At 39.7% G+C, this 27,765-nt stretch overlaps 1 protein-coding gene and 1 pseudogene across 1 annotated transcript; both read left to right on the top strand.

Annotated features, from left to right (window-relative positions):
* On the top strand, window positions 1-27,729 carry prkg2 (protein kinase cGMP-dependent 2). Its single transcript, XM_068310047.1, has 19 exons — window positions 1-137; window positions 926-1,451; window positions 4,449-4,615; window positions 6,999-7,112; window positions 10,907-11,012; window positions 11,900-11,963; window positions 14,900-14,977; window positions 16,929-17,023; window positions 17,450-17,518; window positions 17,977-18,075; window positions 18,252-18,405; window positions 18,915-19,051; window positions 20,502-20,591; window positions 20,751-20,892; window positions 21,046-21,209; window positions 21,416-21,538; window positions 23,110-23,172; window positions 25,305-25,371; window positions 25,817-27,729. The coding sequence occupies exons 2-19, from the start codon at window positions 934-936 to the stop codon at window positions 25,910-25,912; spliced, it is 2,346 nt and encodes a 781-aa protein (XP_068166148.1). The 5' UTR covers window positions 1-137; window positions 926-933; the 3' UTR covers window positions 25,913-27,729.
* Window positions 23,320-24,932, top strand: LOC137592090 (uncharacterized; annotated as a pseudogene).
* Window positions 27,730-27,765: the final 36 nt, after the last annotated feature.

Below are 27,765 nucleotides of genomic sequence, written 5' to 3'. Positions count from 1 at the left end.
CATCAAGGAAGGAGAGGATGCGAGCGCTGCGCTAGATGGACCGCCTGTCTGCGGATGTTCAGATGCGCAAACACGTTGCATCCTTTTTTTTTTCTTTTTTTGTTGACATCATCTTCAACCCTTTGAGAACGGATCAGGTGAGTACCGCGATGTAAACTCTGGTGTGAACGCGGAGGCGTTTCACTCATCCCTGGGGAGGGATGGTGAGACATCCAAACTGCAGGTGTATGATCCTCTTAGGAGACTAATAAGTCAATTAGTTTGATATTCTCATACACCTTCAGTTGTGTGTCAGTAGCCGGGAATCCATTATATGGATCATTGGATCAGACAGTTCAAATAATAATAATAATAATAATAATAATAATAATAATAATAATAATGAAAAGATTTAGAAATTATGTAAATAATTTTGATTGACAATAATGTGAGAGAACAGTGGGATCTGACATTCACTGTCTCACAGTAGGAATGTCATGAATGAAGTCTACTGTATGCAGGAGTGGGCGACATTCCCAAACAACAGAAACATGATTGTTCTCCCACATTTCTATCCTTACACACTCTTGCTAATTGCCGCAGAGTTCATTTAAAGTGGAAGTTCATCATTAAATTTGTTATTTGGGTGCATCTCGTATGGGATTCCTGTGCAGCACTTCCTCTGCTGCCAGCGGACTTGGGAGTGACCATAAATGTAATGCAATACTTCCTGCCTTGTGAATAATAAATGGGGAAGACAGACTCATTGACATTATATACTGATTTGCTCTTTCTCCAGTTTTCTCTCCTGTCAGCGTCAGCTCTTTTGTTTGAGCTTCTTCAAACAGACCTTTTCATGATAAATGTCACTGTCAGCTCATTCATCTTTGATAATATTTCAATCACGAAAGCAAATATTAGCTTTGAATCTTTCTGGTGTCCTCAGGTGACAGGATGGGGAACAGTTCAATGAAATCAAAGCGGTACAAACAGCCAGAAGGCTCTTCTTCCAATAGCCGGGCGCACAAAGAAATGCGTGGTGGATTTAAGAACTCGTCCCTTGACTCCCTGAGGGCCCGAGTGGATGAGCTGGAGCGTGAAGGCAAGAGAAGGGACGAGGAACTTTGTGCTAAAGAGCAACAGATCAAAAGTCTCCGGGAACAGCTGGCCCAACAGACTCGAGCTCTAGCCGAGCTGAGCGAGGAGCTGCAGAGGAAATGCAACCAGCTCAGCAAGCTGCAGGATGGGACCAAGAATCAGAGCGGCGCCCCGGCTGGTCTGGCATCGAGGCCCCCTTCCGTCAAAGTCAGTGGCAAGAGCAGCCCCAACTTCAGTGCTCGCATGAAGGAAACCATGAATAAGAGGAAAGGGGCCAAAGCTGGGGTCTCAGCTGAGCCCACATCCAGAACCTACGACTCTAGCGGTCTGCCAAAGTTCTCCTTTGAGAAGGCCCGGGTATCAAAGGATGCAAGGTGAGAGGTTGACTGATGAAGACAGAGACGACTTCATGATAAATTATTGCATGAATCACTTTCTTCAAGGGGTTTTTATTTATCTCAGAGTTTTGGGCTCTTACTGGAGGCATACACTACATGGGTAGAAGTATGTGGACAACCCTTAATGCTACAGTATACAGACATATCTTAGACATTGTTGTAGTCTCAACTTTACATCAGGGTTTCGTGGATGACTCCATTTCATTGTGGCAGCATGCACAAACACAGGTCTATGAAGAAGTGGTTTTCTAAGCCTGATAGCCCCACATTAAGATGTGAACTCAACATCTTTGTAATCAGTTGACTTTGAGTCAGATCCAACAGTGTTGGACATATATGTTCCACAATAACATGTATCTTTGGATCTCCCCATACCGCATTAATCCTGACAATTATATCATTATAGAACTGAAGTCAAAGAAACGCATGATAAATATTTATCACTACTGTAAGAGTATGCATAGCCTTTATTTCATGATGTCCATGAAGACAATTACTTCTCCACCAACTGTCGTTTCATCGATTTAGACTAACTCCCTGTGTTACAGTATGTCCCACCCTGATAGGAAATATATCAAAGGAAGTAAGTTGATCCAATGATGATGCCTCATGGGGATGTTCTAAAAAACAACAACAAAAACTTGAGGATCAGTTGGTTTTGCAAAAGTGAAAGATAATCTGGAGAATCAGAATTTTAATCAAAGCTTCATACAGGATAAATATCTGTATGGTTTTTTACTGATCTGATTGCCTGTTTTGATGCTCAGCCGTAAAATAAAAGGCTCCAACGGGTGACCCAGAACCCCTCATCTCCAAAACCTATTAAAAGCTAATACTGGACTTGTTTTGTTTTTTTACATGTATTTCAGTGATAAGCTCTGGAAGGCCATTGTCATACTGAAACAATAAAAAATGTAGGGCAGGTAATGGCATCACCGTAGTAGGATTTGTAAACTCAACTAGCAGAGGTAACGTCTTCCCAGGTCCCTCTCGTGTTATATACCCTTCTACTTGAAAACAAATCAACCTATTTCTCAGAATGTCAAAGAATCTCAACAACCATGTTTTATATTAGTCTTCTTTTTGTTTTTTTTATCAGATGTAATACCTAGAGGGATCCATTTTAACCAAATCCAAATGTGTGAACCCCAATAAATGCCATTTGCTGTGTACCTCCACAAGCTTAGTGAACCAAAGTTCAGCACAATAGTTTATTTAATGAGAGTGTGAAGTCCTGTTACTCATTCCAAAGTCAGAGCCAAATTTTCTTTTGCCACAGTGAATGCATCTCATGTTGTAAAACATGAACACAACCCTCGACAGTGACTGCAGCGGGCATTTTTTCTCTTAGCCCAATCTTCATGTTGAAACATGTGCTGCTAATAAGACCAGGATGTTATATAACCCACAATAATGTGACATAAGAAGATTTGAAACAGAATACTCATTTTCTGAGAACATGTTGCCAATTCAGTCAGAGTAATGAGACATCTAGGTGGGAGGAGGGGACGTGAAAAGGAAAAGGAAGGACTAGATGTCATTTGCTTTCATTTTGTCATTTGCCCCAAGTGATAATTTATTACACTCAATATTGTGGATAAACAGACCACCCACCACCGGCACCAGTCGCAGCGACCTGTTCTCATGAGCTATAGTTTGCATCCAACCGTGACTCTTAACCTTTTCGGTTTACAGCTCCCCAAAGGAAGCAACGTCTTCTTCTTATGGCCCCTTGCTGCAGCTGTTAAAATGCACAATGGTGATCTTTGACAGCTCACAATGATTTTATGTTTTCACTGTTTCATTTGATTCATCGTCGGGAGGAGCTCAGAGACTGCAAATAGTCATCTTTTCACAGGAAACAAAATATTTATCACACAGACTAAAGAAGTGGTGAGTAATGTGGGTGTGGGTGTCCTGGTGGCTCAGTGGGCTCAATACCACATAGCTGCTATCAATCATTACTTAAAATGATTCTATACTGAAGGAAACCTGGCATAAAAACTGTGATGGAAACTAATTCTGTTACAAGTCAATGCCCTAAAGTTTTACCTCAGTAAGAATGCAAAAAAGTGCTCCAAATTAAACATATTTAGTTCCAAAATTGTACAAAATATGTACTGAAAAAAAGCAGTAAAAAAATTCCACATTTTGAATCAATTAAATGACAAGAATGATAGACGACAGGTCAGGAAAATAGTATGAAAGAAAAAGAAATAGCAAAACAAGAAAAGGAAGATTTTAATGAAGTGAAGAAATTAAAGAAGATAAAGGTAAGACAAACAATAACAACAAGAGGGATCAAAGAAATTAAATAGAACACTAAAAGAACAAATATGATAGAAAATGTAAGAAAAATAAAGGCAAGCCGAAAGGTCGAAGAATAGATGGAACGACAAAACATTTTCTTGCTCAATAATTGTGTTGATAACTTTATTAATGGATTCATCCATTGGTCAACAACATCAAAAAACAGTGACACATATTGTTCCAGTAAATGTTGATGTGTCTGGATTTCACAGCAGTTTAAAAACACAGTTTACATTTAGTCAAAATTAGTAAAAAAGTAAAAAAATACAAAAATATACTCTGAAAAGCGATACTGTAGGTGCTTTCCACAGTGTATTTGTTTGAAAATACCGCTATTACATTATTTAATGGTCAAAGTTGATATTAATGTTGAATTAATCTAATTTAAAGCAAACATTTCAATCAGCAAAGCAACAAGTAAATACAAATGTCATTGAATGCAGTTCAGTAAAAGCATAGAGCTGCATTATCTCAAAGTGTTTTATTTGACTACATGTACGTCTATAGCAGTCTAAGCTGTCCCCACAGACATAAAACATACACAGGCACAAAGTTTCAAAAGCAAAACTATGTGAAGAACTTGTAATCCTTCAAGTGTGAGTTCATTCAAAACATCCCATCTATTATTACAGCAGAAATCTGCCTTCCTGTGTGTTTGTACAGTGTAAAGAAGCTGCTGACAGATGCCTTGAACAAGAACCAGTACCTGAAGAGGCTGGAGCTGCAGCAGATCAAAGACATGGTGGAGTGTATGTATGAGAGAACCTACCAGCCGGGGGAATACGTCATCAAGCAGGAGGAGGCTGGAAACCATCTGTTTGTCCTGGCAGGTGAGACTGGTCCCGTTTGATCACCTCCCGATTCATCATCACCAGTCTTCATGAGGAAATCCACTTCTTCTGTCCACTTCAGATGACTGACGACATCCATCCATCCATCCATCCATCCATCCATCAATCCATCCATCCATCCATCCATCCATCCATCCATCCATCCATCCATCTATCCATCCATCCATCCATCCATCCATCCATCCATCCATCCATCCATCCATCCATCCATCTTTGTCCTTCCCAATTCCTGTTTGACTGACTGTGTTATAAGTGCTAAAGGGAAATCTCAAAGGTCTGAGGTTCAGAATTTCAGGAAAAGCAGAGTCATGTGCAACACTGAGATGTATTAGTGAGCTCCCCAGTCTTTTCTGATGCTATTAAACTTTGCCCTCCTCTGTACAGCTTCCCTGACCTGAATCAGAAGCTCTGTATCAAGCAAACATTTGATCAGTTCGAGTGCTCACAAATTTAAAGTGTCTAAAATTTTAATAAACATTTTTTAAATGGTAACTGTCTGAAAGAAAGAATATTCAGATTAAATCACTCAGAAACATGACATTAAGTTTATTAAACTGAGATGGAGTTCCACAACACTTCTTATATTTAAGTTGAAGTTGTCCTAGCTCTGGTCATGTCAGTCCAGGAAGTTTGAGGGTCCAGTAGAATCTTGGCTGATTCCCTGACCAGAGACCTCTGATGTTGTACCTGGAATCGGCTAGAGATAGTATACCAGTTTGGTGGGCACAGCCCCTAATGCTCCAATCAGCACTTGGACCACTTTGGCTTTCATCTGCCCCAGCTGTTCCTTCAGCCCTTGGTACTCCTTGACCTTTTCATGCTCCTTCTTCCTGATGTTACAGTCAGACTGGGATTTTCACATCTATCACAGCCACCCTCTGTTGCTGTTTTTCAACCACCGCTATGTCCGGCTGGTTAGCCAGTAGCTATTTGTCAGTCTGGAAGCTGAAGTCCCACAGGATCTTGGCTCTGTTCTCAACCATTTGGTTGGCCTGGAGGACTTGGGGGACTTCCTATCCTTCCATATCCGTGTTCTCTGCACTATTTCATCCACTTGTTTGTGGATCTCAGTGTGCACTGTCCCAGTTAGAACCCTATGACTCTGCGCTGCGCCGGACCCCTGCCTATATGGACCAAATTATATTTTTTTCAGCTGCCATAAGGCCCGTCAGGCTGTACTTTTGTAGCCACTGGTAGAATATATTGATGAGAACCAGTCTCTGTCAGTCATACCTGAGTTGCCATCTTGATATATTTAAATGGAAGCACCATATTTCAGATCACACCGATCATCAGCCTTTCACTTTTCGTGGTTGTAATGGTGTCTGTTTACTCCTGTGACCTATTGCCAGTTCTAACTTGGTATTTGATGACAGATGAGACTTACATGTTGATGAACTGGGTTTTACTCCTACAACTGGGCTGGGTTATAAGCAATATTTGACACATCGAACAATTGTTTTTCCACTTACTGAAGTATTTCTTAATTTGTGTGCTCAAGTAACCAGGCAACAGAGTTTTTAGCTGACCAAATGGCCTCTAAACAATTGTTGTTAATCTGCCAGTGTGTTTGGTGGTGAAATTAACCATATAAAGATTAAATGTCCTCGTATTTGTTGTCATGATGGACAGGGACATACAGGAGGTAAACATGATGAGGTGAGGGATTCTGTGAAACAAAAGCAGTCCTATGATCATATAAGTCAAAATATGAGCAAACAAATCACAATGAAAACAGGGTTTTTTTGTCATCAAAACTGATTCTAGCTCAGTTTTTGGTTTTGTGATAGTTGCTAAGGAATTAAAACTACTCCTGTGTGCTAATTTTTGAGTAATAAAAACCACTGGTATAGTTAGTGCCTGCAATCTCATTAATGAAGTTTTTAATTTGAGTCATTATTTGTGCAGTGAAAATATCTTTCAGGGTCACTGGGGGACCACAAGCATAAAAACACATAATATGACTTGTGCTAACAGCAGATACAGGGGGAGGGGGGTTGTAGAAAGTAGGGGGTATGAAAAGAAAAGGGATTACTTTTATTGAGTCCATGGATACATATCAATATAATGGTCTGTAATACAGCCTAGAATTAATGTTTTCAGGAGATTCCTCAGTTACATTAATGTTTGTTTGTATTTTCTATCTACCAGGTGGTGAAATCATGACAAACACAGAAACAATTTTGGAACATATTAACCAACAAGACCTAATAAGTAACAGCCATCTGTCTTGAGTTGAATTCACTAAGCAAAGCCTAAATCATATTTAATTCTAAATGTGGTAGATGTGTGTTATTTTGTCTTTTCATTTGTGTCATCGATATTAAAAATAACAACAACGGATTGTCTTTTACATTCACAGATGGAAAGCTGGATGTGTTTCAGCACAACAAACTGCTCACATCGTTAACAGTGTGGACCACATTTGGAGAATTAGCCATTCTCTACAACTGCACACGGACGGCATCAGTACGGGGTAAGATTTTTACATTTATACAGAAAAAAACACTTTAGGATTCAACTTGTGATGAGAATGTAATGCATTTTATATATACGGCAGAAGCAGATCACCTGAACATGAATGAAAACTTTTATCAGTGTGGACATGATGGTTAAATAAGACAATAATCAGTGTGATACTTGGCCAGCTTTAGAATTTTCAGTAGAAGCATTTTTGAAATTCGGACAACGCACAGCTAGCAAGGTTTAACTGGTTGAATAGATCTAAAGCTGAATCTTGTTGGATTTTAAGGCAATGATCTGAGGTTCAGTGACACTAATTTAGCTACAGAAAAACACAAAGTAAATTTCATCATTGTACCTTTGTACATATTTATTATCCATAGCCTTGCTCTATGAAAAATTTTTTTTTTTAACTACTCTCGTAATTTAAGGCTGACAATAACCTTTTATAAAACAGTCTAAAAAGCAAAACGCATTTAATACAAGAAAGCTGCAAAGCAACAATTTAAATTCAAGACCATACAAGACTAGAAATTAAAGAAGAGAACCAGGTGGATGGATGGTGGATGGCCAAATATGTTCTTCTTGTGTGGCAAACTGTTCCTCATTAACCATCGACATTTACGTTTAGCCCCAGGCAGTCTTTCAATGTGAATGTCAGAGTGGCATGGTGAGGAATGACTGCAGGGCGGTCTGTCACTGCCTGACCTATTTCTTAAGCAGGTAATTTTTATCGTCAATACCCAACAGTTAATTTTAGTTCAATAAAATCATTATACAGATGAATGTAACCGCAAGAGGGCACAAGCCAGTGTTCTATTGTGCCGGTCCCAATTCCGGATAAATACAGAGTGTTGTGTCAGGAAGGGCATCCGACGTAAAACTTTTGCCAAATCAAACATGCGAATCAAATCTATGATCGGATAGATTTGGATAGATTCCATACTGGATCAGTCAAGGCCAGGGTTAACAAGGATCGCCATCTATGATGTTCACCTACAGGATACCGGTGGAAATTGGACACCCGTTGGTCAAAGAAGGAGAGGAGGAAAGTGTGTTCATAGGAAGAGAGAAGAGGAATGCCAAGAGTATAGGACTGAGAGTAGGGACATTGAATGTTGGAACTATGACAGGAAAAGGTAGAGAGTTCATTGACATGATGCAGAGGAGGAAGGTAGACACACTATGTGTCCAGGAGACCAGGTGGAAAGGTAGCAAGGCTACCTTTCTACCTGTGGAGGTATGGACGTGTCTAGGAGAATTAGCAGTAGAGTTTCTGACTGGGTTGTTCAACTGGATCTTAGATAGTGAGAAGATGCCTGAGGAATGGAGGAGAAGTGTGCTGGTGCCCATTTTTAAGAACAAGGGAGATGTGCAGAGTTGTGGCAACTACAGAGGAATTAAGCTGATGAGTCATACAATGAAGTTATGGAAAAGAGTAGTTGAAACTAGACTAAGGGAAAAAGTGAGCATTTGTGAGCAGCAGTATGGTTTCACGCCAAAAAACAGTACTACAGATGCAGTATTTGCTTTGAGGATGTTGATAGAGAAGTACAGAGAAGGCCAGAGGGAGCTGCATTGTGTTTTTGTAGATCTGGAGAAAGCTTATGACAGGGTGCCCAGAGAGGAACTGTGGTATTGTATGAGGAAGTCTGGAGTGGCAGAGAAGTATGTTAGAGCAGTGCAGGACATGTATGAGGACTGTAAGACAGTGGTGAGGTGTGCTATAGGTGTGACAGAGGAGTTCAAGGTGGAGGTGGGACTGCATCAGGGATCAGCTCTGAGCCACTTCTTGTTCGCTATGGTGATGGACAGGCTGACAGACGAGGTTAGACAGGAATCTCCATGGACTATGATGTTTGCAGATGACATTGTGATCTGTAGTGGGGGCAGGGAACAGGTGGAGGAGAAGCTAGAGAGATGGAGGTTTGTCCTGGAAAGGAGAGGAATGAAGGTTAGCCGCAGTAAGACAGAGTACATGTGTGTGAATGAGAGGGACCCAAGTGGAAGAGTGAGGTTAGAAGGAGAAGAGATCAAGAAGGTGGAGGATTTTAAGTACTTAGGGTCAACAGTCCAGAGCAATGGAGAGTGTGGAAAATAGGTGATGAAGCATTTACAGGCAAGATGGAACAGGTGGAGAAAAGTGTCAGGTGTGATGTGTGATAGAAGAGTTTCAGCTAAAATGAAAGGAAAGGTGTACAAAACTGTGGTGAGACCAGAGATGTTGTTTGGTCTAGAGACAGTGTCACTGAGGAAAAGACAGGAGACAGAGCTGGAGGTAGCAGAGATGAAGATGCTGAGGTTCTCTTTGGGGGTGACCAGGAAGGATAGGATCAGGAATGAGTACATCAGAGGGACAGCACATGTTAGAGGTTTTGGAGATAAAGTCAGAGAGGCCAGACTGAGTTGGTTTGGATGTGTCCAGAGGAGAGATAGTGAATATATTGGTAGAAGGATGCTGCGTTTTGAACTGCCAGGCAGGAAGCCTAGAGGAAGACCAAAGAGGAGATTTATGGATGGAGGCAACAGATTCACTGTGGCGACCCCTGAAGGGAAAAGCCGAAAGGAGAAGAAGAAGAAGAAACCATTATACAGATGCAATTACCATAAACTAACAAGATTCAGGAAAATCTGTCGAGGAGTTTACTTAATTGACATTAATTCAGAAAAATGCACGGGTTCTCAATATTCCAGGAAGAAAAAAAAAACCTGTCACTTTTTCTGGATCCTCTCTAAAATCCCATGGGCTATTCCACAGCACATGCCCCACCATTCCAACCAGTGTGTCAGAAATCATAAAAGTAGTTTATGTATAATTGAGAAAAGCTGTATATTTGACCCTACATTATAATCTTCAAGCCACTGGAATCTGGCTCTATTCCAAAACTCAATGGTTCTCATAGAAACTTGCTGTATGCACACCCCTTCACCAAGGTTCCTTCAAATGGGTTACGTAGTCGTCAAAGTCTGTGACTGCAAGTAAAGGGTGGTCACTACCTGTGTTGTGATAGAGACACAGTATCTGCTAAAAATTGGTTTTCCATCCATTTCAGCAACCTTAAACGCATTATGCCCACTCCCAGTCCTTGCAGAATGCAATCAGACACATCAATAATCTTCCTCTTAGTTGAAGTGACTTCTTAAAGCCAAGAATGGCCCAATAGCAAGAGGAGGAGAAACAGATGGGTCATTAGACTGAAGTAAACAAGCTTTTTCATGGGACTGTTGACAAAGGCTTTACATGACATCCACAGCTTTGCATTCTGATTGGTCTTCACCTCCTCGGCATTTGAAAAGCAACACCATGTACTATGTGAGTGCTCTTTGTCTGGGTTTGTATATTTAACTAAGTAATTGACTGGTGGACCTTCAGGGAGGGACGCTGAGTTGACCTCAATATTCAGGGTGAACTGGAAAAAAGAGGGCAGTTCGACAAGCCTCTTTGAGTGGATTCAGTGTGATAACAGATGAAATGGACAAAGGCGAACTGTCTTTGCTACTGATTCTGTCAAAACATCGTGGGTATTTCCTCCTTGTACCAACACAGTTTCCTTACATCTGATATGACTCAGCACTGAGACTCACCATCTTTATCCACGAGTCCACATAATTATTTTTTGGTGATATTAGGCTTTAACTGTAGTTAGTCTTGCCACTTAGTTTTTCCATCCTAGTTTTCAACCTATACGTTTTCCTTGTTATTGAAAACAGCTGCAGCTCCTTTAATACTTACTAATCGGGTCAACTAGTTAGTAGAAAGATCAGAACCTGGGCTTGTTTCAGATGAATGTGACATTTCTTTTTCAGCGGTGAACAATGTGAGGACGTGGGCTTTAGACCGGGAGGTTTTTCAGAACATCATGAGGAGGACGGCTGAGACACGGCATGAACAATACCGCAACTTCCTCCGCAGGTTAGCCCTGAGCTTTCCAGCATCAGAGATGACAAACAAAATGATGAAGAAAAATTTTGTATTTCTTCATCAGGATCAATTCATTATTCCCTGAGAAATCATTGTAAAAATAAAACCCATGTCTGCACCGGAATGTAATTGGTCTACTCTGGTCATAAAACCCGTCTTCTAAAAAAGTATACAATCTGTTGTTTTTGAAAAATCCATTTGACAATCCAATAAGCAAATGAAAAGGGTGGAAGCTTAACTCAAATACATGTAACAATTCAGATGGTTGGAAGCTGTGAGTAGAAAACAGAAGGGTGACTGTCAAGTTCAAAAATACAGTTATGTATTTATGTATAAGAGGCCAGAAAATTTGGCATGAGTTTAAGCTCCTACATTGTTTGTCTCATGGAAAATTTTCTTTAAAAAAAAATAAAAATGAAAAGAGCAGTTATACCCCCATACTTTTAAAGCTGGATTAATTAATTGATTAAGGGCCACTGACGGGCATAAAGTTTCCAAAGCAAAATCAAAGTTACAAATCACCATTGGATATCTAATTTGTTACCAATCTGTTGCACATGCAGCAGAAACAGGAAGTTTTGTTTGTGTCCAGCTGATGAGTTCAATGATTACTCTAACTTTAAGTTCAGAACTAAAATTCTGGAGAAAGACTATTATTATACTATTATAGTGTAAATTACATAGTGAATGAGAAAAAAGTCCAAAGTATAGAAAAACACTGAGGATATATAAAATGGTCATGTTATGTATCACTTAAATTGCCCTGGTGTTTTATTTGATTAATTTTGATATAAGAAATAAAACTGTATATGAATGTCTCTTGGCAGCATATGTAATGTCTACTATGATATACATCTTTTTTCTGTGTTTTCTGCCAGTGTTTCACTCTTGACTAATCTACCCGAAGATAAGCTAAGCAAAATTGTGGACTGCCTTGAGGTGGTAAGTTTTTCTGTCAGACTATCTACATTTCCATTGGAAGAACAATTAGACTTTTCATTGTATTGCACAACCTCCTGTCAGCTCATGGGAGCCCCGGCATAGCAGATAGCTGCTATCAAAATATCATTACCGCTTGGCCCTATACCATTACTGAGTGTCAGCATATTCTCACTACATCCAGTTTGCAAGACCTCACAAATTACCTTGTTGATGAACAGAACTGATATTATTCCTGTCATCGCTGGCCGCTGTATATTGTTACCATAATTATTTGACCAAGGCCCCAGAAAGTGTTTATTCAAATGGGGGATGAGTGATTTCTTAAAGATGTGCCAGTGACAGGTTTTGGTGTGAGAACATGTGCATGTAAATGTGCAAGTGTATGTGAGTGTGTGTGCTGAAACTTGAAAAAAGTATATCTCAGGTCTCAGTTATCCTCCAAGCGCTGTACCAGCATTTCAGCAAGCGAAGGACAACGCAGAGTCCACCTCTGGTCAAAACCAGCCTCCTTCAGCAAGTCTCAAAACTTGGTCGTCCTGCTGGTTGTCCGCTTCAGGACACTTTCCTCTTCCAGTCATTACTAATGCAACTGATTTTGTTGCACCCCAGGAGATTATTGTAACTTAATATTGGCACAGATGGTCGTGGGGAAACTGCCAGATAATATTGAAGCATCTTGTCAAACGATGTGAGGATGGAAGTTGTTATCTTTGGGTGTGTGATTGCGTCAAAGGGGTTGGAGTTTCTATTAGGATACTGTGTCAGGTTTACACATTGATCTGCAGATCGACATTTGAATCAGAAAGCTGTTTTGTCATTTAAAACAACTACATTACAAGTTTTCTTTGCTTGTTGTACCTATGAAAATATATACAGGTATATGAAAATAGGAATGGCTGAAAGTAGCAGAGGTTATATCTTTCCCTTTTAAATCAGCTAAAACCTCATTCGCTAACATCCCTCAGCGGCCTCTTAAAGTTAGGGCTTTCGAGGAACTACATAAGACATCATCCCACCTGGGGTGCTGCTGAAGACCAGGGGGGTCTTAAATATAGGTGTAGCCCTTCCTCTTGTTTCTATGCCAATTTGAAAGCAGAGTCAGATGTGCTGTTGAAAATGTGTTGTGATCGATTGACGGTCTCCAAAAATAGGACGACTGCATCCAAACCTAGCAGAGCATTAGTGGCTTTCTCTAACACCAATGCTGGCAAAGCAAATTAGAGCAAGTTAATTGTAAAGATTGGACAGAAGGTGATGTTTGTGATTGTTTGGGGTCAGTGTACTCACAAAAGGTTTTGTATGAAGAGAAGTGCTTTAAAGCTTTTTTGTCAGAATGTGCTCTTTCTTTCCTGAAAAGGTAAATGTTTGGCCTGAGGTCAGGACTCAAGCTCCTTCGCCTGACATAACAAACTTGAGACACAACTGAAAAGCTGTCACTCCCCTGAACAGTCCGAGTATCATCCAGACAGTCTTTCTAAACAGAACCATGCCTTGTTGTCTCCTCAGTCATGGACAGGTGTTAAACAAAGTTCTCCTGAAGCGTAAAAGGGATGTAAACAAGGTTTGACACTCAAAGAAAATGGCACTCGTGTCAAGAGTTTTGACAGTAAACACCAGGGAATGTTTACGCATGGTTGCTCTGATTTGTTTGTTCACTTTTTGCCAGTCTTTCCTAGTGGAATGGATTACAATCCATTGTCTCTGCAGCAGGGATTTGGCATTTGTCCCAGAGAACGTTTCATCCTGGTCACCTTCATTCTTTGCATTTCTCTGTATTCACCTATAAGCATTAAACAGAAGACAATCTGGCAGCTTGCTGATTCAGCAGCCTGGCTATGATTGGTATGGTTTGGCATGGAGGGACAGCGAAGGCAGCATGGAGTGAGGGCAGATGAGTGACCCCAGTTTTTAGTGAGTGTCACACACTTTCATGACACTAAAGACAAAAAAGTGAAACAACTTCCTCAGTCATGTGATCTCTGGAATAACATCAGAGGAGAGATTCATCTCTCTGGTGGGTACAAAATGCAAACACAGTAAAATTACTGGACCACACTGGATGACTACTGCTTCTCCTGCTACGAACTCTACTATAACTACTACTACTTCTTCTACTACAACTACTAGTACTACTACTACTATTACTACTACTACTACTACAAAAACTACTACTACTACAGCTATTACTATACTGCTACTACTACTACATTAACTACTCCTAGTAGTAGTATCATCACTATTACCACTACTACAACTACTACTACTACTATTACTAATTAAACTGCATTTAACTAAATTATTGCACAAAAATTGGCAATAAAAGCAGATTTATCTGGACAAAATTTTTAAAAATGGGTTCTAAATGATCATTTGTCTTTCATCATACTCTGCATCTGCATCCTCTATTACAGGTGTGGAACATACAGTACAGTGCATCAGGTTTGTGTGTTATCACTTATACCATTATTAATAAGATAATTGATCAAGGGGAGAACAAAGGTATGGTTAAACGTATGACAATTATATCCAGGGCAAATGTAAACAAATATTTACACCTAAAAACATCGGCTCTCTGTTCTCATTTTGTGTCAGTATAATTGCCATTGACGATATTATTGATGCTTGATTTGTGATTTCAAAGATCTGAAAAATATATGGACAATTTTTAAGTAAATTAAAGTGATTTTATTTAAAAGTGCACAGTAAGGGACATTAAAATCACACACAATTAACAATTAACTTTCACTTCATAAATCCCATGAGACCCCAAAAACCCTTCCTGGTGTTGAGTCATCATTGATGACTGACCTCCAGTACCAATCCCACAGGGGCCCGGCTACCAGGAATCTAGACCAGCCTGGTCGATGGTTAAGTCAATATAACGCTTCAGGTCTGACTGTTGTCCTCACTCCATTCCCTCCACCCTGTCCCAACAGGAATACTATGATAAAGGAGACTACATCATCCGTGAGGGCGAGGAGGGCAGCACCTTTTACATCCTCGCACAGGGAAAGGTAAGGTGTCCTAACATTGTACAGCTTATCAGGCGGTGTTAAAAGGTAATACAATATATCTGAACCCTACAACATGTTGCAATGTTACTACACTATTCTGCATTTATATTTATACTATGGTAATAACAATTCAGCCAAAAAACTCACAGCATGTAGGTGATGACAAAACTTCTTGAAGTGCCTTATCTAGAGCAGGCAGGTGGATGCTGGAGTGGCGGTGGGGCTGAAAGTACAGCAGCAGCACTCGAATGGAGGAGCAGTGGCATTGACAGGCAGTGGGAGGGATAGAAAATTGTTGCATCTTAAATCGTGATGCGTTGGTGATGACTGAAGTATGTTATGTACATATATGCATTTGTAGCAGTTTTTGCTCAATTGCTAATATGCTCACACTAACAATCCTCACAGGCTGATGGGTACCACGTAATTTCCATCTAATTGAAAAAACAAAAAAAAACAGTAAGTACTCCTTGACAAATCTGTCAGCTGATAAACCAAAGTGCCGAATCAGTGTTTGACCTGATGGTGACGTGAGACTGATCACCGTATTTTGACTAATGATGAATGATGACATAAATGAATCAACTACTTTAACTGCAATAAGATTTTTGACTTAAAACTACAGATGTGAATGTAAATGTTGAGTAATAGGATTGGTCTGGAAATCACCTCATTCACTGTAATTTGTCTTATGTTAAGGTTGAATCTCAAAATTCAGCAACACATCCAGATGGATAGAAAATATAGTAGTGAAATCCAGTGAAGGAAAACAATGACAGACGGTCAAGAGTGAAAAGCCTATACCAGAAAACTCTTTTCGTAAATATGCATTTGTAGACATTCACTGGGTCCAGAGAAACAAGCGCTAATCTACAATGATCAAATTCCTCTTGTGCCTCAGGGAGACAGGAGTGTGTGAATTGTGATCAGGCTGCTGCTTCTGGCTTTGCCATAAAGGCTTTTCTTATCATTAAGCATGAGTGTTAACTGACTACAGGAATACTCTGGTTTGGGCTTCATTCTGCTACTCCTTCCATCCTGTCTCTTACCTCTTTCCTTTCTACTTGAGTGTAAATAAAAGATAAATACTGCTGTACATCTGACCCAGCATCTGAAATCATGAAATGTTTATGGATAAAACATTTAGTTTTGCTTTTTCTTTAATAGCAGTCCAAACTGTATGAGAGTTTGGGAGGTGGTGGGCGATGACTCAACCACCCGTCTGTCTGAAGTCCGTAACCCGACACCAGGGAGCGAGGAGAGATGGAGCGGGGCCAGAGCCGTCCACAGGGGACTTTCAAAATGCCATTATGAGCCCTGTGAGACAGCAGCTCCTCAGCGCTATGCAAACCGAACCAGAGAGATACACATGTTGTTTGGGAGGAAAGGGGGTTAATACAGGAAATGGTTCTTCAATCCTGCCGCCCCCCCACCAACCCCCACCACATCGTACCCCCTGACCAGGGAGGGAAGCGCCACCAGGAAAAACAGGGGAAGTGAAGGTCACTGAGGTCAAATGGGACAATTTTCTAAAACACACCCTGGCCGTTCAGGCTGTGATGTCATTGTTTGACCTCGACCGGGGTGGGCCACTAGTTTTTAGAACCTCACAAATGAAGAGGAAGTTTCACAACATCCAGGCTGCCAGAGCGTTTTTGTTCAAGGCTGTTTCTCTTTAAGCTGCATTTCCAGGAAGAACACAAAACAACAGAATCATGAAAATACAGTGCATCTGCAATACACAATAACCCAAAGCCAATCCTGTTCCAGTGACTAAAGGTTCAGTTCTTGTTGTTTAGATTTCTTTAACTGTTATTGACAGTTCTGTGAAATTCAGGGAGAATCCTGAGCACCTGCTACAGCTTCACTGGTGATCCGGAGACAGCAGTGTGAGGGAGGGAGGCACGCTTTAGAGATCTGACTGACTCTCTGGAGCTGTCTCGTCATGCAGGTGAAGGTGACCCAGTCCACTGAGGCCCACAGGTTACCACAGGTCATTAACACACTGCACAAGGGAGACTACTTTGGAGAGAAAGCACTCATCAGGTAAAGACTTGATGTAACAACACCTACAGTGATTTTGATCCTGCTTCTTAATTTTCTGCTGGAAATATTTGGTAAAATCCAAGTATTACATCCTCCATCCGTCTCAGAGGTAACCCTGTTTACCCTAAACCCTCACATGAAGAGAAACTGAACAACAACAACAGCAACAACAAGCTAGTAAAGAAACATCTACCTTATTTACATATTGAAAATGTGAAAAGGGCACATCTCAGACAAAATCCTCTTGCCTTACCCATCAGAATTACTGTTGAATATTGACTTAAGGTTCTGTGTTTGTCTTCTTGTACTTTGTACAAATGTGTAGTTTAGAGACACAATTTGTCGTGGATGGGTTTTATTGGAAAAATAAAACCTCGAAAACCCTTGTGCTTTTACGTGTGTGATGTATTGCTGTGTCTCTTCCAGTGATGATGTCAGATCGGCTAATATCATCGCTGAGGAGAACGGGGTGGAGTGCCTCGTCGTTGACAGAGAGTGAGTGTTTTGATGGTGTAGTTTTCTGATCGGACTGACAAAATAATCTACCCTGTCCCTCAGAGTGTTACGGAGTAGAACTCAAGTTTCAGAGCAGTTAGTCATAGCTATTTCCTTTTCTTGCCCTTTATTATAAGTATGTAAACATGACATTTTAAGATGTGCTTTCATCCACATGTCCTGATAAATGTTTGAATACCAGTGACAGTTCCATAATGTCCTCCCACTGATGAGATAAGATACGATCACAGGAAGCACAGACTGAATTTTGGTCCAAATAGTGCCTGCAAACCTTTTCTCTTGCCCAGATTTTCCTTGTTATGTAGTTATGTATTTTTATTATTGTTTTCAATCTAAGTGGGATGTCTTAGGTAAGTGAAGTTAAATGTCAGATTGTAAAGCTTCTCATCCAACATTCAAGTGTTCGCACGACTGATATGAGGTTGTTGTTTTTGAAGGACATTTGATCAGACAGTGGGCACCTTCAATGAGCTGCAGAAGTACCTCCAAGGTTACGTAGCAACACTTGATCGAGACGACAAAAAGAGACATGCCAGGTAGGTGAGGTGCAGTGAACAGAATAGTTAATAAAAAACTGTGTTAATTATTACTTTTTGTTTTTCATTTTTGATGCATAATCTTCCTGAGAGTGACACCATAAACACACCAGTGTTTGAAAAGCTCTCATAGAAATCATTTTGTAGCTCCTCCCTCTGTCTGTGTCTCCAACAAGGAAGAGGTCTGTGTCACGCCACCAGAGCCAGCCGCTGTCACCAGACGTCATTCGGCTGAAGGACATGGTGTCAGCGTTCCCTTCATCCAGACCCTTCGATCACCTGGAGGTCATTGCAACTCTCGGTGTTGGTGGGTTTGGACGAGTAGAACTGGTGAGATCTTTTGTTTAGCCTGCATGTGTTTAATGCCGACTGTCTCCAGAGGACTGCAAAAGCAACCTGGCCCTGGAACACAGTCACTTGTAGTGACTAGTTCACCAACAGATTCATCCATTTATCCAAATAGGATGTTTTGGTGAAATGAAACCTTAAATATTTGGAAAACCAGAGTGGAAACTTGAAAAAGGCCAACCTACACCTTGTAATTGTTCAAAACTACTGTTCTCACACCTGTTACACTTCCTGTCAATCTGTTTCATGCGACAATAACAAAAACAAAACAACAATATTCGACCATCCGGTTTCTCATCCCATTGTAATTGACTTGATATTTTGCATATTAACTCTAGTATTGTATAATGTCTAGCTATTGCTTTAAGATGGACTTTTTGTGAACCGAACTTGAATGCATTAGTCAAAGCTCTGTTTTTCTGCTATGACGTGTGAAAGAGTGTGAGAAAGGTCCATCTCCTGACATCCCAGGCTGTGACTTGCGTCTGCAGGTGAAAGTGCAGGATAAGGACATCACCTTTGCACTAAAGGTCATCAAAAAGAAGCACGTGGTGGACAACAGGCAGGAAGAGCACATCCATTCTGAGAGGAAGATCCTCGCTGAGGCTCGCTCTCCTTTCGTTGTCAAGTCAGTACTCCTGCTCGGGCTGCCAGCTCGGCTCCATTAGTCTGAAAACAGTGAAGCGCATATTAGTTTTTTTATGAGATCACCATTGAGGCCCTTGAGGAGATTATATCTTCACAGAATGGGATAGAATGACATGGAATACTGAGATGCCTGCTATGAAAATGTAGTTATTTGTTATAAAATATCACAGCTGTAGCTCCTCTTTGCCTTTTGTAAGACTGCAGTAATTGAATTTCATTATATGCAGCACAACCTGAGATATTAAAGCCATTCTTCACCTCCTGAAGTGCTCCTCTCGCTGACTTCCTCCTCACATGTTCTAAAAATTTATTTGTCTTCATTCAGATGTTTCAATTAATGTTTTTTTTTTTTTTTAAATCTCTGTTTAATAATAATGTAAGACTATGTGGTGGACTAGTTAACTACCTCTCTGATGTCGCATGGGTGTGAGCCGGTTATTGAACCAGTCCACGATTCTAGGTTGTATTGAGACTTTCATCTGAAAGCAATACCATAAGGGTCAATTAAAATTACATTAGTTTCACGAATCAAGCTGTAATTTATTTAATGTCTGTAACTATATTAGACCACAGCAGTACATGATAGTAATGACTGCATTTATGACTGTATTTATTCACTTAAACATCCTGCTGAATGTTTATAATCCATTTTGTGTCATTAGTTCCTGCCTGTTGCTTTTTTTATTCATAGTTCATCAGTTAAATATGTAAGAGCAGGGAATCACGCAGCATAATAATTATTAAGTCAGGTGATTGTCGAATGTGAAATCATAGTTCTTAGTTTACAGTGACAATTAAACAGAATGAGACTGGAGAAAATCCTGCAATAAAATACTGCAGTTTAAATATTAACACAAATGCATTACAAAATCCCTCAGAGAGCACAAATCTCCATCTCAGTTTTACATGATGTCACTACACCTAAAAGCACCATTCCCTTGACAATTTGACTCTAGTATTTGGAATTACATTGGTGTTATTTGATCAATAGTCAAGAAAACTAATAGTTTAATAATGGCGGTTTTCCTCAAAATTTATCTCACTCACTTTTGATGACACAACAATTTTAACAGCTAAACTGAATTGGCAGCTATTTTTTGTTTATCTCACAGAAGTCGGCCCTACCAATTATTTTGGATCATCATATTTGGAATATTTCTTGAGTCCAAATCAGAATCTAATCTCATGGAGATGTTCTTATAATTGTGCAGGTTACCCATTAGGTTAGAAGTAAAAAAACTCATAACTGCCCCATTCCACAATGATAAAACTGCTTCAAGGTGATGTGGATCACATCCATAACCCCACATTAGTGGATTTCTGATTAAGTAATAAATCAGAAATCCACTCCTAACTTTTGAAATAATCCTGTTGACAGTCGAGAAATGACAGCTGTGTCCATTAATTATTCTTTTCTTCTCTTTTTCTAGATTGTATCGCACATTTAAGGATAACAGATACGTGTACATGTTGCTGGAGGCCTGTCTGGGTGGAGAAATATGGAGTATGCTAAGGGACAGGTAGAAGAGAACAACCAATAGCTGATGTTACTGATGATGTTAAAGTTATTTTACTTTTGTTAGCTTACAATCAAATCAACTTATGTCTTCTCCTCTGCTCTCTCTGGATCTGCGTAGTTTTGTCAGAACAATGGTCAGATTTGACTTTCTTGTCTTTAGGGGAAGTTTTGACGACGCCAGTGCTAAATTTTGTGTTGCTTGCGTCACTGAAGCGTTTGATTACCTCCACCGTAAGGGCGTCCTCTACAGGGACCTGAAGCCTGAGAACCTGATGCTGGATACTGAGGGATACATCAAACTGGTGAGCATACTTCTAGCGGTTAAATGTATTCTGAAACATGAAATAAGTGCAGCCACAATAAAGTGTCTTTACTCAGTGATTATTTTTAAAAACATTTTTCCTTAACTTTCCTAAAACAGACAGTTAATGACTTTAGCAAACCTATTTCATCAGGTTGACTTTGGTTTTGCCAAGAAGATCAGATGTGGTCAAAAAACCTGGACCTTCTGTGGGACACCGGAGTATGTGGCTCCTGAGATCATCCTCAACAAAGGCCACAACTTCAGTGTGGACTTCTGGTCTCTGGGCATCTTGGTGTTTGAACTCCTTACTGGCAGGTTTGTGGATGTGATCACCCACAGCATGGCTCTGTTGGATTTATCACCCAATAATCATTCATCTCCTACTGCTGATTGGCAGTAATTATTGGTTTCTGACATGACAGCGCTAACACAGTACTGCCATAAAGCATCACTGCAGCAGATCTCAATTAAAGGAATGGCCCAGAGTAATTAAATCTGCCTTTTTCCCCTTCGTTGCACAGTCCTCCATTCTCAGGGAGTGACCAGATGATGACGTACACCTTCATCCTGAAAGGCATTGAGAAGATGGACATCCCAAAAAAGATAACCAAGAGACCTGAAGACCTCATTCGAAAGCTTTGCAGGTTATCAGATCTCAGAGGCAGAGGCACTTAAAAAACAACACACCCTTAAATTCTTAAATCAAAATGCTCTCCATGTTTTCAGTAAATCTGTGAATCTGATACTGGTATTAAATCAAGTGCAGGGGAACAAAAAATGGAACAATCTAAGGGTATTTGTTGATAGTTGTCATTTACAGACTGAGAGTTTACATCAAGCACTTTTTTAGAAAGCTAAAAAAATCAAAGTAGCAAATTTTGAAATATCTATTTCTGTAAATTATTCGTAAAAGGGACCTCCAATCTTATACAGAATTGGAACAAGGCAGCCTAGCCAACATGCTAATTAGGGAGCTGTGGATTAACTCTGGAATTTACAAATGATCTGAATTAATTTGGCAAAACCCCCCACAATTAATAAATTAACAAAACATTGCCATCAGTATATCTAAGTAACACAACCAATAACAATTCATTCATTCATTCATTTTCATTACTTCTGCTGTCGTGGGTCGCGGGGTTGCTGGAGTTTATCCCAGCAGACTGGGGTTGTGAGGCACGGTACACTCCGGTCACAACGCCAGTGCAACACGGCCAATAATAATAATCATTACGATCTCAAACTGTTTTAAGAGATTAAAGATTTTCTTCTGTGTGTGTGGGTTGAGGTGAAACGTTGTGATGAAGGGATGACTGATGTATGTGTATGTTAGTGTGCATCTGTTTGTTTGTCTATGAGTAGATATATTGTGAAATTGAGTGGACATGAGATAATTTTCAAGGACAACTGTAAAAATAAGGTGCCTAAACTTTGAAACACAACACTGTGGTACTACTGGGCTAAAATAGGAGGATTGCACATGGACAAGTCATAGGAAAATGGAATTAAACAGAAAACTGAATAAGAATTGTGGTTTGAGAAATGAACACTTGTCTTGTACCTACAGTCACACACATGAACCTGTCCACATCAGCCTGCTGACAGACAGAACATTCCACAGTTCAGAAATATGTCACTTACTTCAAAACAGCACGGAAGAGTATGGCTATGATCAGGATAACAAAGTTGGACAACAACACTGTCATGGCTGACATAAGAATAAATGAGGAGAACTGCTGCAAAAAGTATATGTATAGGTACATGGTTAATCATGTGTGTGTGTGTGTGTGTGTGTGTGTGTGTGTGTGTGTGTGTGTGTGTGTGTATGTGTGTGTGTGCGTGGGTGGGGGTGGGGGTTATATGTGAGCAGGTGGGGATTTTGGTGAATATTTTGTGTTTGTGTGGGGTTGGTGTTATCACTTGAGGCAAGAGCTGAATAAAGCTGTAGGTCACTTATGGAGGAGCAACTTTGCCGGGGTCAGTTGTAAAATCTTACTGTATTTTCATTAAATTTACCTTTTGCTTTTTCTCAGAAGGAATGACTAGATCGCACATCGGACTGGAATATTTTGGATTTTGTCGTCATTAAAGAAAAGAACAACAAAATGATGATAATAGACATTAAATGTTTTAAAAAAGCTGAACCTCAAAGACAAAGAAACTCCAAGTGTGTTTGGTTCAAAAAAGTGATTTACTTTCCTAATTTACCCAACAGGCGAAATCCTTCAGAGCGACTGGGTAACCTCAAAAATGGAATAACCGATATCAAGAAGCACAGGTAAGCAGGAACTGACTGACTTTGTGGTGATCTCAGTGATAAGATAAGCCACGCAAATTAGCACTGTTTGAACATTATGGATGTGGGCAGACGTTTATGACCTCAGCAATTAGATAATCACTAAGCAATCTGTACAAAATCAGTGGGATGCAAAACTTCATCAAAGGCTTATCGCATTACTGGACTCAAATAGCCTTCACGCTTTTCTGGTTGTGCCTTCTGGGCTTCCCTCAAGGCACACAGTTCTCCACTAAGGGTCTTCTTGGTGAGGTCAGTCTGGTAGATTGAGATATATACAGTGGGAGAAATAAGTATTTGACACCCACCCCCCCCCCCGATTTAGGCACTTGTCATACTAAGAAATAAATTAAGTCTTGGATTTTTATGGCAGCTTTATTTTAACAGTTATAGAAAGAAAAAAATTACATGAAATGAAAGATAAAAATTAATTTGCATGTCATTGAGGGAAATAAGTATTTGATCCCCGACGAACCTTGACCAATGTTGGCCCCCATTGACATACTCCTAATCTCACTGAAGAAATTACCGGCATGACAGACACCTGATCCAAATTTTCACCTGTATAAAAAGCCATCTGCCCAAAGACTCAGTAATACTCCACCATATCCACCATGGACAAGACTGAAGGACAAAGTTGTTGAACTCCACAAGGCTGGAATGGGCTACAAAACCATAAGTACGAAGCTGAATGAGAAGGTGACAACTGTTGATGCAATTATTCGGAAGTGGAAGGAGTACAACATGACTGTTAATCTACCTAAGCTGGGGGAACCATGCAAGATATCACCTCGTAGGTGTCATTGATCATGGGAAAGATTTGCGATCAGCCGGGAAGTACACAGGAGGAGCTGGTTAATGATCTTAAGGCAGCTGGGACCACAGTCACCAAGAAAACTATTGGTAATACACTGAGACGCAATGGATTAAAATCCTGCAGTGCACTCAAGGTCCCTCTGCTCAAGAAGGCTCACGTCCAGGCCCGCCTCAAGTTCGCCAAGGAGCACATTAATGACTCAGAAAGAGACTGGGAGAAGGTGCTGTGATCAGATGAGACCAAAATTGAGCTCTTTGGCCTCAACTCAACTCCACGTGTTTGGAGGAAGAGAAATGCTGAATATGACTCCAAAAACACCATCCCTACTGTCAAGCATGGAAGGAAGCCTTATGCTTTGGGGGTGTTTCTCTTCTAAGGCGACAGGTCAGGTTCCCCACATCGATGGGAAGATGAACGGTGCCATGTACCGCAAAATCTTGGGGGACAACCTCCTTGCCTCTCCCAGGACACTGAATATGGGTCGTGGATGGGTCTTCCAGCATGACAATGACCAAAAAAATATAGCCAAGGAAACAAAGGAGTGGCTCCATAAGAAGCACATCAAGGTCATGGAATGGCCTAGCCAGTCTCCTGACCTTAATTCTACTGAAAATCTATAGAGAGAGCTGAAGCTTTGAGTTTCCAAGCGTCAGCCTCAAAACCTTCAGGATTTGGAGATGATCTGAAGAGAGGAGTGAAAGAAAATTATTCCTGATGTGTGTGCAAACCTAGTAAGCAACTACAAGAAATGTCTGACAGCTGTGCATGCCAACAAGGAGTTTGCCACAAAGTATTAGATTGTGTTTTGCTCGGGGATCAACTTATTTCCCTCAATAACATGCAAATGAATTTTTATTTTTCATTTCATGTAATTTTCTCAACTTTTTTTAATATTCTTTTTATAATTGTTAAAATAAATTCACAAATTTCCCCACTGTTGGACAATAAAGGTTTTATTATTATTATTATTATTATTATTGTTATTATTGTTATTATTATTATTATTATTATTAATATTATTATTATTATTAAAGCTGCCATAAAAATCTGAGACCATCAATTTATTTCTTAGTATGACAAGTGCCAAAAGCAGCGGGGATCAAATACTTCCTCCACTGTATATGTGTGTGTGTGTGTGTATACTGTATATATATATATATATATATATATATATATATATATATATATATATATATATATATATATATATATATATATATATATATATAGACACACACACACACACAGGTATATATACTGTATATATGATTCTATGTGCTTTCTAATACATCCGTAGGTGGTTTAATGGCTTCAACTGGGAGGGACTGAAGGCGAGGAGTTTACCATCTCCACTGAAAAGAGAGGTAATTCCAAGTATTTATCCAAACTACATTCTGAGAAGTTCTGGAGCAAAGGAGACATCAGCGTATAAAACAACCGATTTTCTTTTTTTTACCAGCTGAAATCTCAAATGTCCTGAAAGCATTACAAAACAGGTTTTTATTGTTTCTTTGGAGAGTACAATAAATATTTCAATGGTTCATCTCCATGAATGTGAAAAGGAAGAGCAACAAACGTATTGCATGTCATCATGTTGTCTGTAACTTTGCAATATTGCTGTTGTTCGAACACCTGTGTCTTATTAGAAGATAGCAATTGAACACAAGTTCCTTTAAGATGGTTAGAAATCAAGAACCTTGAATTTAAGCACTGTAGCAAAGTTCTAAGCCTGTACTGGTTATTTAAGAAGTACCAGCAGAAATCAGCCTCTGACTTATTCCTCCTTTATCACCTCCTTTTCCACAACAGCTCAAAGGACCAACAGACCACAGCTATTTTGACTGCTATCCTCCAGATGAGGACAATCCCCCTGAAGAGTTGTCTGGTTGGGACATAGATTTTTGAGAGCTTCTGCTCTCTTTTCTTTCCATTTTACACCTAAAAGACCAAAATGTAATGAACAAGTGGGACCTAAGGTGACCTCACAACATTGATTAACCATGATGGAGGTACTCAGGGTCCAGGCAACAGAGGCTACAATTATCTGGTTACTTTTGGAGCTTATGATTGACATTTCAACACAAATGAACACAGAATACAATTGTTTTATTCAAATGTGTCACAAAACACAACTATTATTGTATTTTGGGGTTTATGTTTGACCCTCCCTCAAGTTGGTCAAAAGTTTAAAATCCACAATATTTTTTGATGTTCTCTTCAATGTGATTCATCATACAAACACCTTAACCAAACACAGCTGACGGCTGATTTATGAGTGGGAGACAAACTGGGGCTCGTCTTTCAAGACTTTGAACAACTCAGAAAGCCAATCAAAGCAGTCCATTTCAGTCATGCTAGCATTTTACTATAAATTACCAACACGAGACTGAAGAAAAACAATTTCAGGCTTTTGGAAAATCACTACAGCTTTTGGATTACAAAATTAATTTAAAGGCAAGCTATTTCCAAATGGTAGCCAACTGCACAATCAAGGTAGCCTCTTTGAACTTGACGTTGCTCTGGATTTAGTAAAATTTTAATCCGTGTCATGGTATTAGGTTTTAATCTATCCTGATACACCAGTCTTCTATAAGCACCTCTCTGTGGTCCATTATAATGGCTACAAATGCTGTTTATAGGGAATTGATGATGTAGCTGATGAAATGTGACAGATAACACTGCAGGATAACAAATTTGAAACAGTCCAAATAGAAGCATTTCTTCTTTACTGCTGTGACAGGATCAAACCAAAATAGAGCGTTATTCCAAACATTCAGCACTTGTGCTAAAAAAGATGTAGAGATCCTTATGCCAACAGTTTTAGGCCTGCAGTTCCTCCACTGACCAAACATTAACACCTTTTCTTCTCACACTCTTCTTGAGGGTGAGTATCACGTGGTAAGTTTCCTGACCTGAAGAAATATTTACCTTCTTGAAGCTGAGTCAACTCTGCAGTTCCCAATGTAAGAGGAAAGGGAGTTCTGCTCCGTTGGAGGTGTTGATGATGTGAGAAGGAACAGCAAAGACTTCAAACTGACAGGGGTTTTCAGGAGTCATGGTTTGAAAAAAGGATATGCATTTTCCATTTTAAACAATTTAGGTTGAGAGTACATCAACCGTCTCATGTGTATCTATGTGTATACTGTTTAAAGCTATACAATCTGAGCTACTTGTTCCTTTATGTATAGGGTAACGCTGAGGAAGTGGATTTTGTAAATATCACATATATATGTATACATTGGCTGGTAAATGTGTGTACAGTGTGTGATAAAGTTATACTGTGGCCTTAAGGTTGTCAGGACTGATTCTGGGATACAGCTGTGTTTGTTAATACAGAAGTTCAGTTTGAGTCTCTTTAAAAAAAAAGTTTTGTATTTGAAATGTGTAAAGACTGGTCTATTTAGGTTTAGTTTAATGTCAGTAAAATTATAATACTAGATTTCATTTAATGCATTCTAAACTCTGGTCTGACAATCAAGACTAATTCAGTCTTTATTTTCTCATGTCATTCACTTGAGGGGTCAGTGGAAACTGTAGACCAATGGTTATACTGTATGTAGACAGATTCTAGGTTTTGTTTTTAGATTTCATAAATCATTTTCTGCAGTATGGTATTGTTAAAGTGTAAAGCCAATGTATCTTGCTTTGTTTGTGTTGTTTCGTGTCATTCCTCTTGAAATGTTTTGAAACCAAAAAACCTTATTAAATCTGAGTCTTGCATACTTTTATTCATTCCTTGAATGCTTTGTAAGGATGGT

Source organism: Antennarius striatus, chromosome 3 (assembly GCF_040054535.1).
Source record: "Antennarius striatus isolate MH-2024 chromosome 3, ASM4005453v1, whole genome shotgun sequence".
Taxonomy (NCBI): Eukaryota; Metazoa; Chordata; class Actinopteri; order Lophiiformes; family Antennariidae; genus Antennarius; species Antennarius striatus.
Note: the sequence above shows the minus strand (reverse complement) of the source record. Positions and strands in the feature narration are given on the sequence as shown.

Coding starts and splice junctions, on each gene's coding strand:
- prkg2 (XM_068310047.1), top strand. CDS start 934: ATGGGGAACAGTTCAATGAAATCAAAGCGGTACAAACAGCCAGAAGGC. Junction 17,024..17,449: donor GGAGAGAAAGCACTCATCAG/GTAAAGACTTGA, acceptor TGTCTCTTCCAG/TGATGATGTCAGATCGGCTA. Junction 21,210..21,415: donor TTTGAACTCCTTACTGGCAG/GTTTGTGGATGT, acceptor TTCGTTGCACAG/TCCTCCATTCTCAGGGAGTG.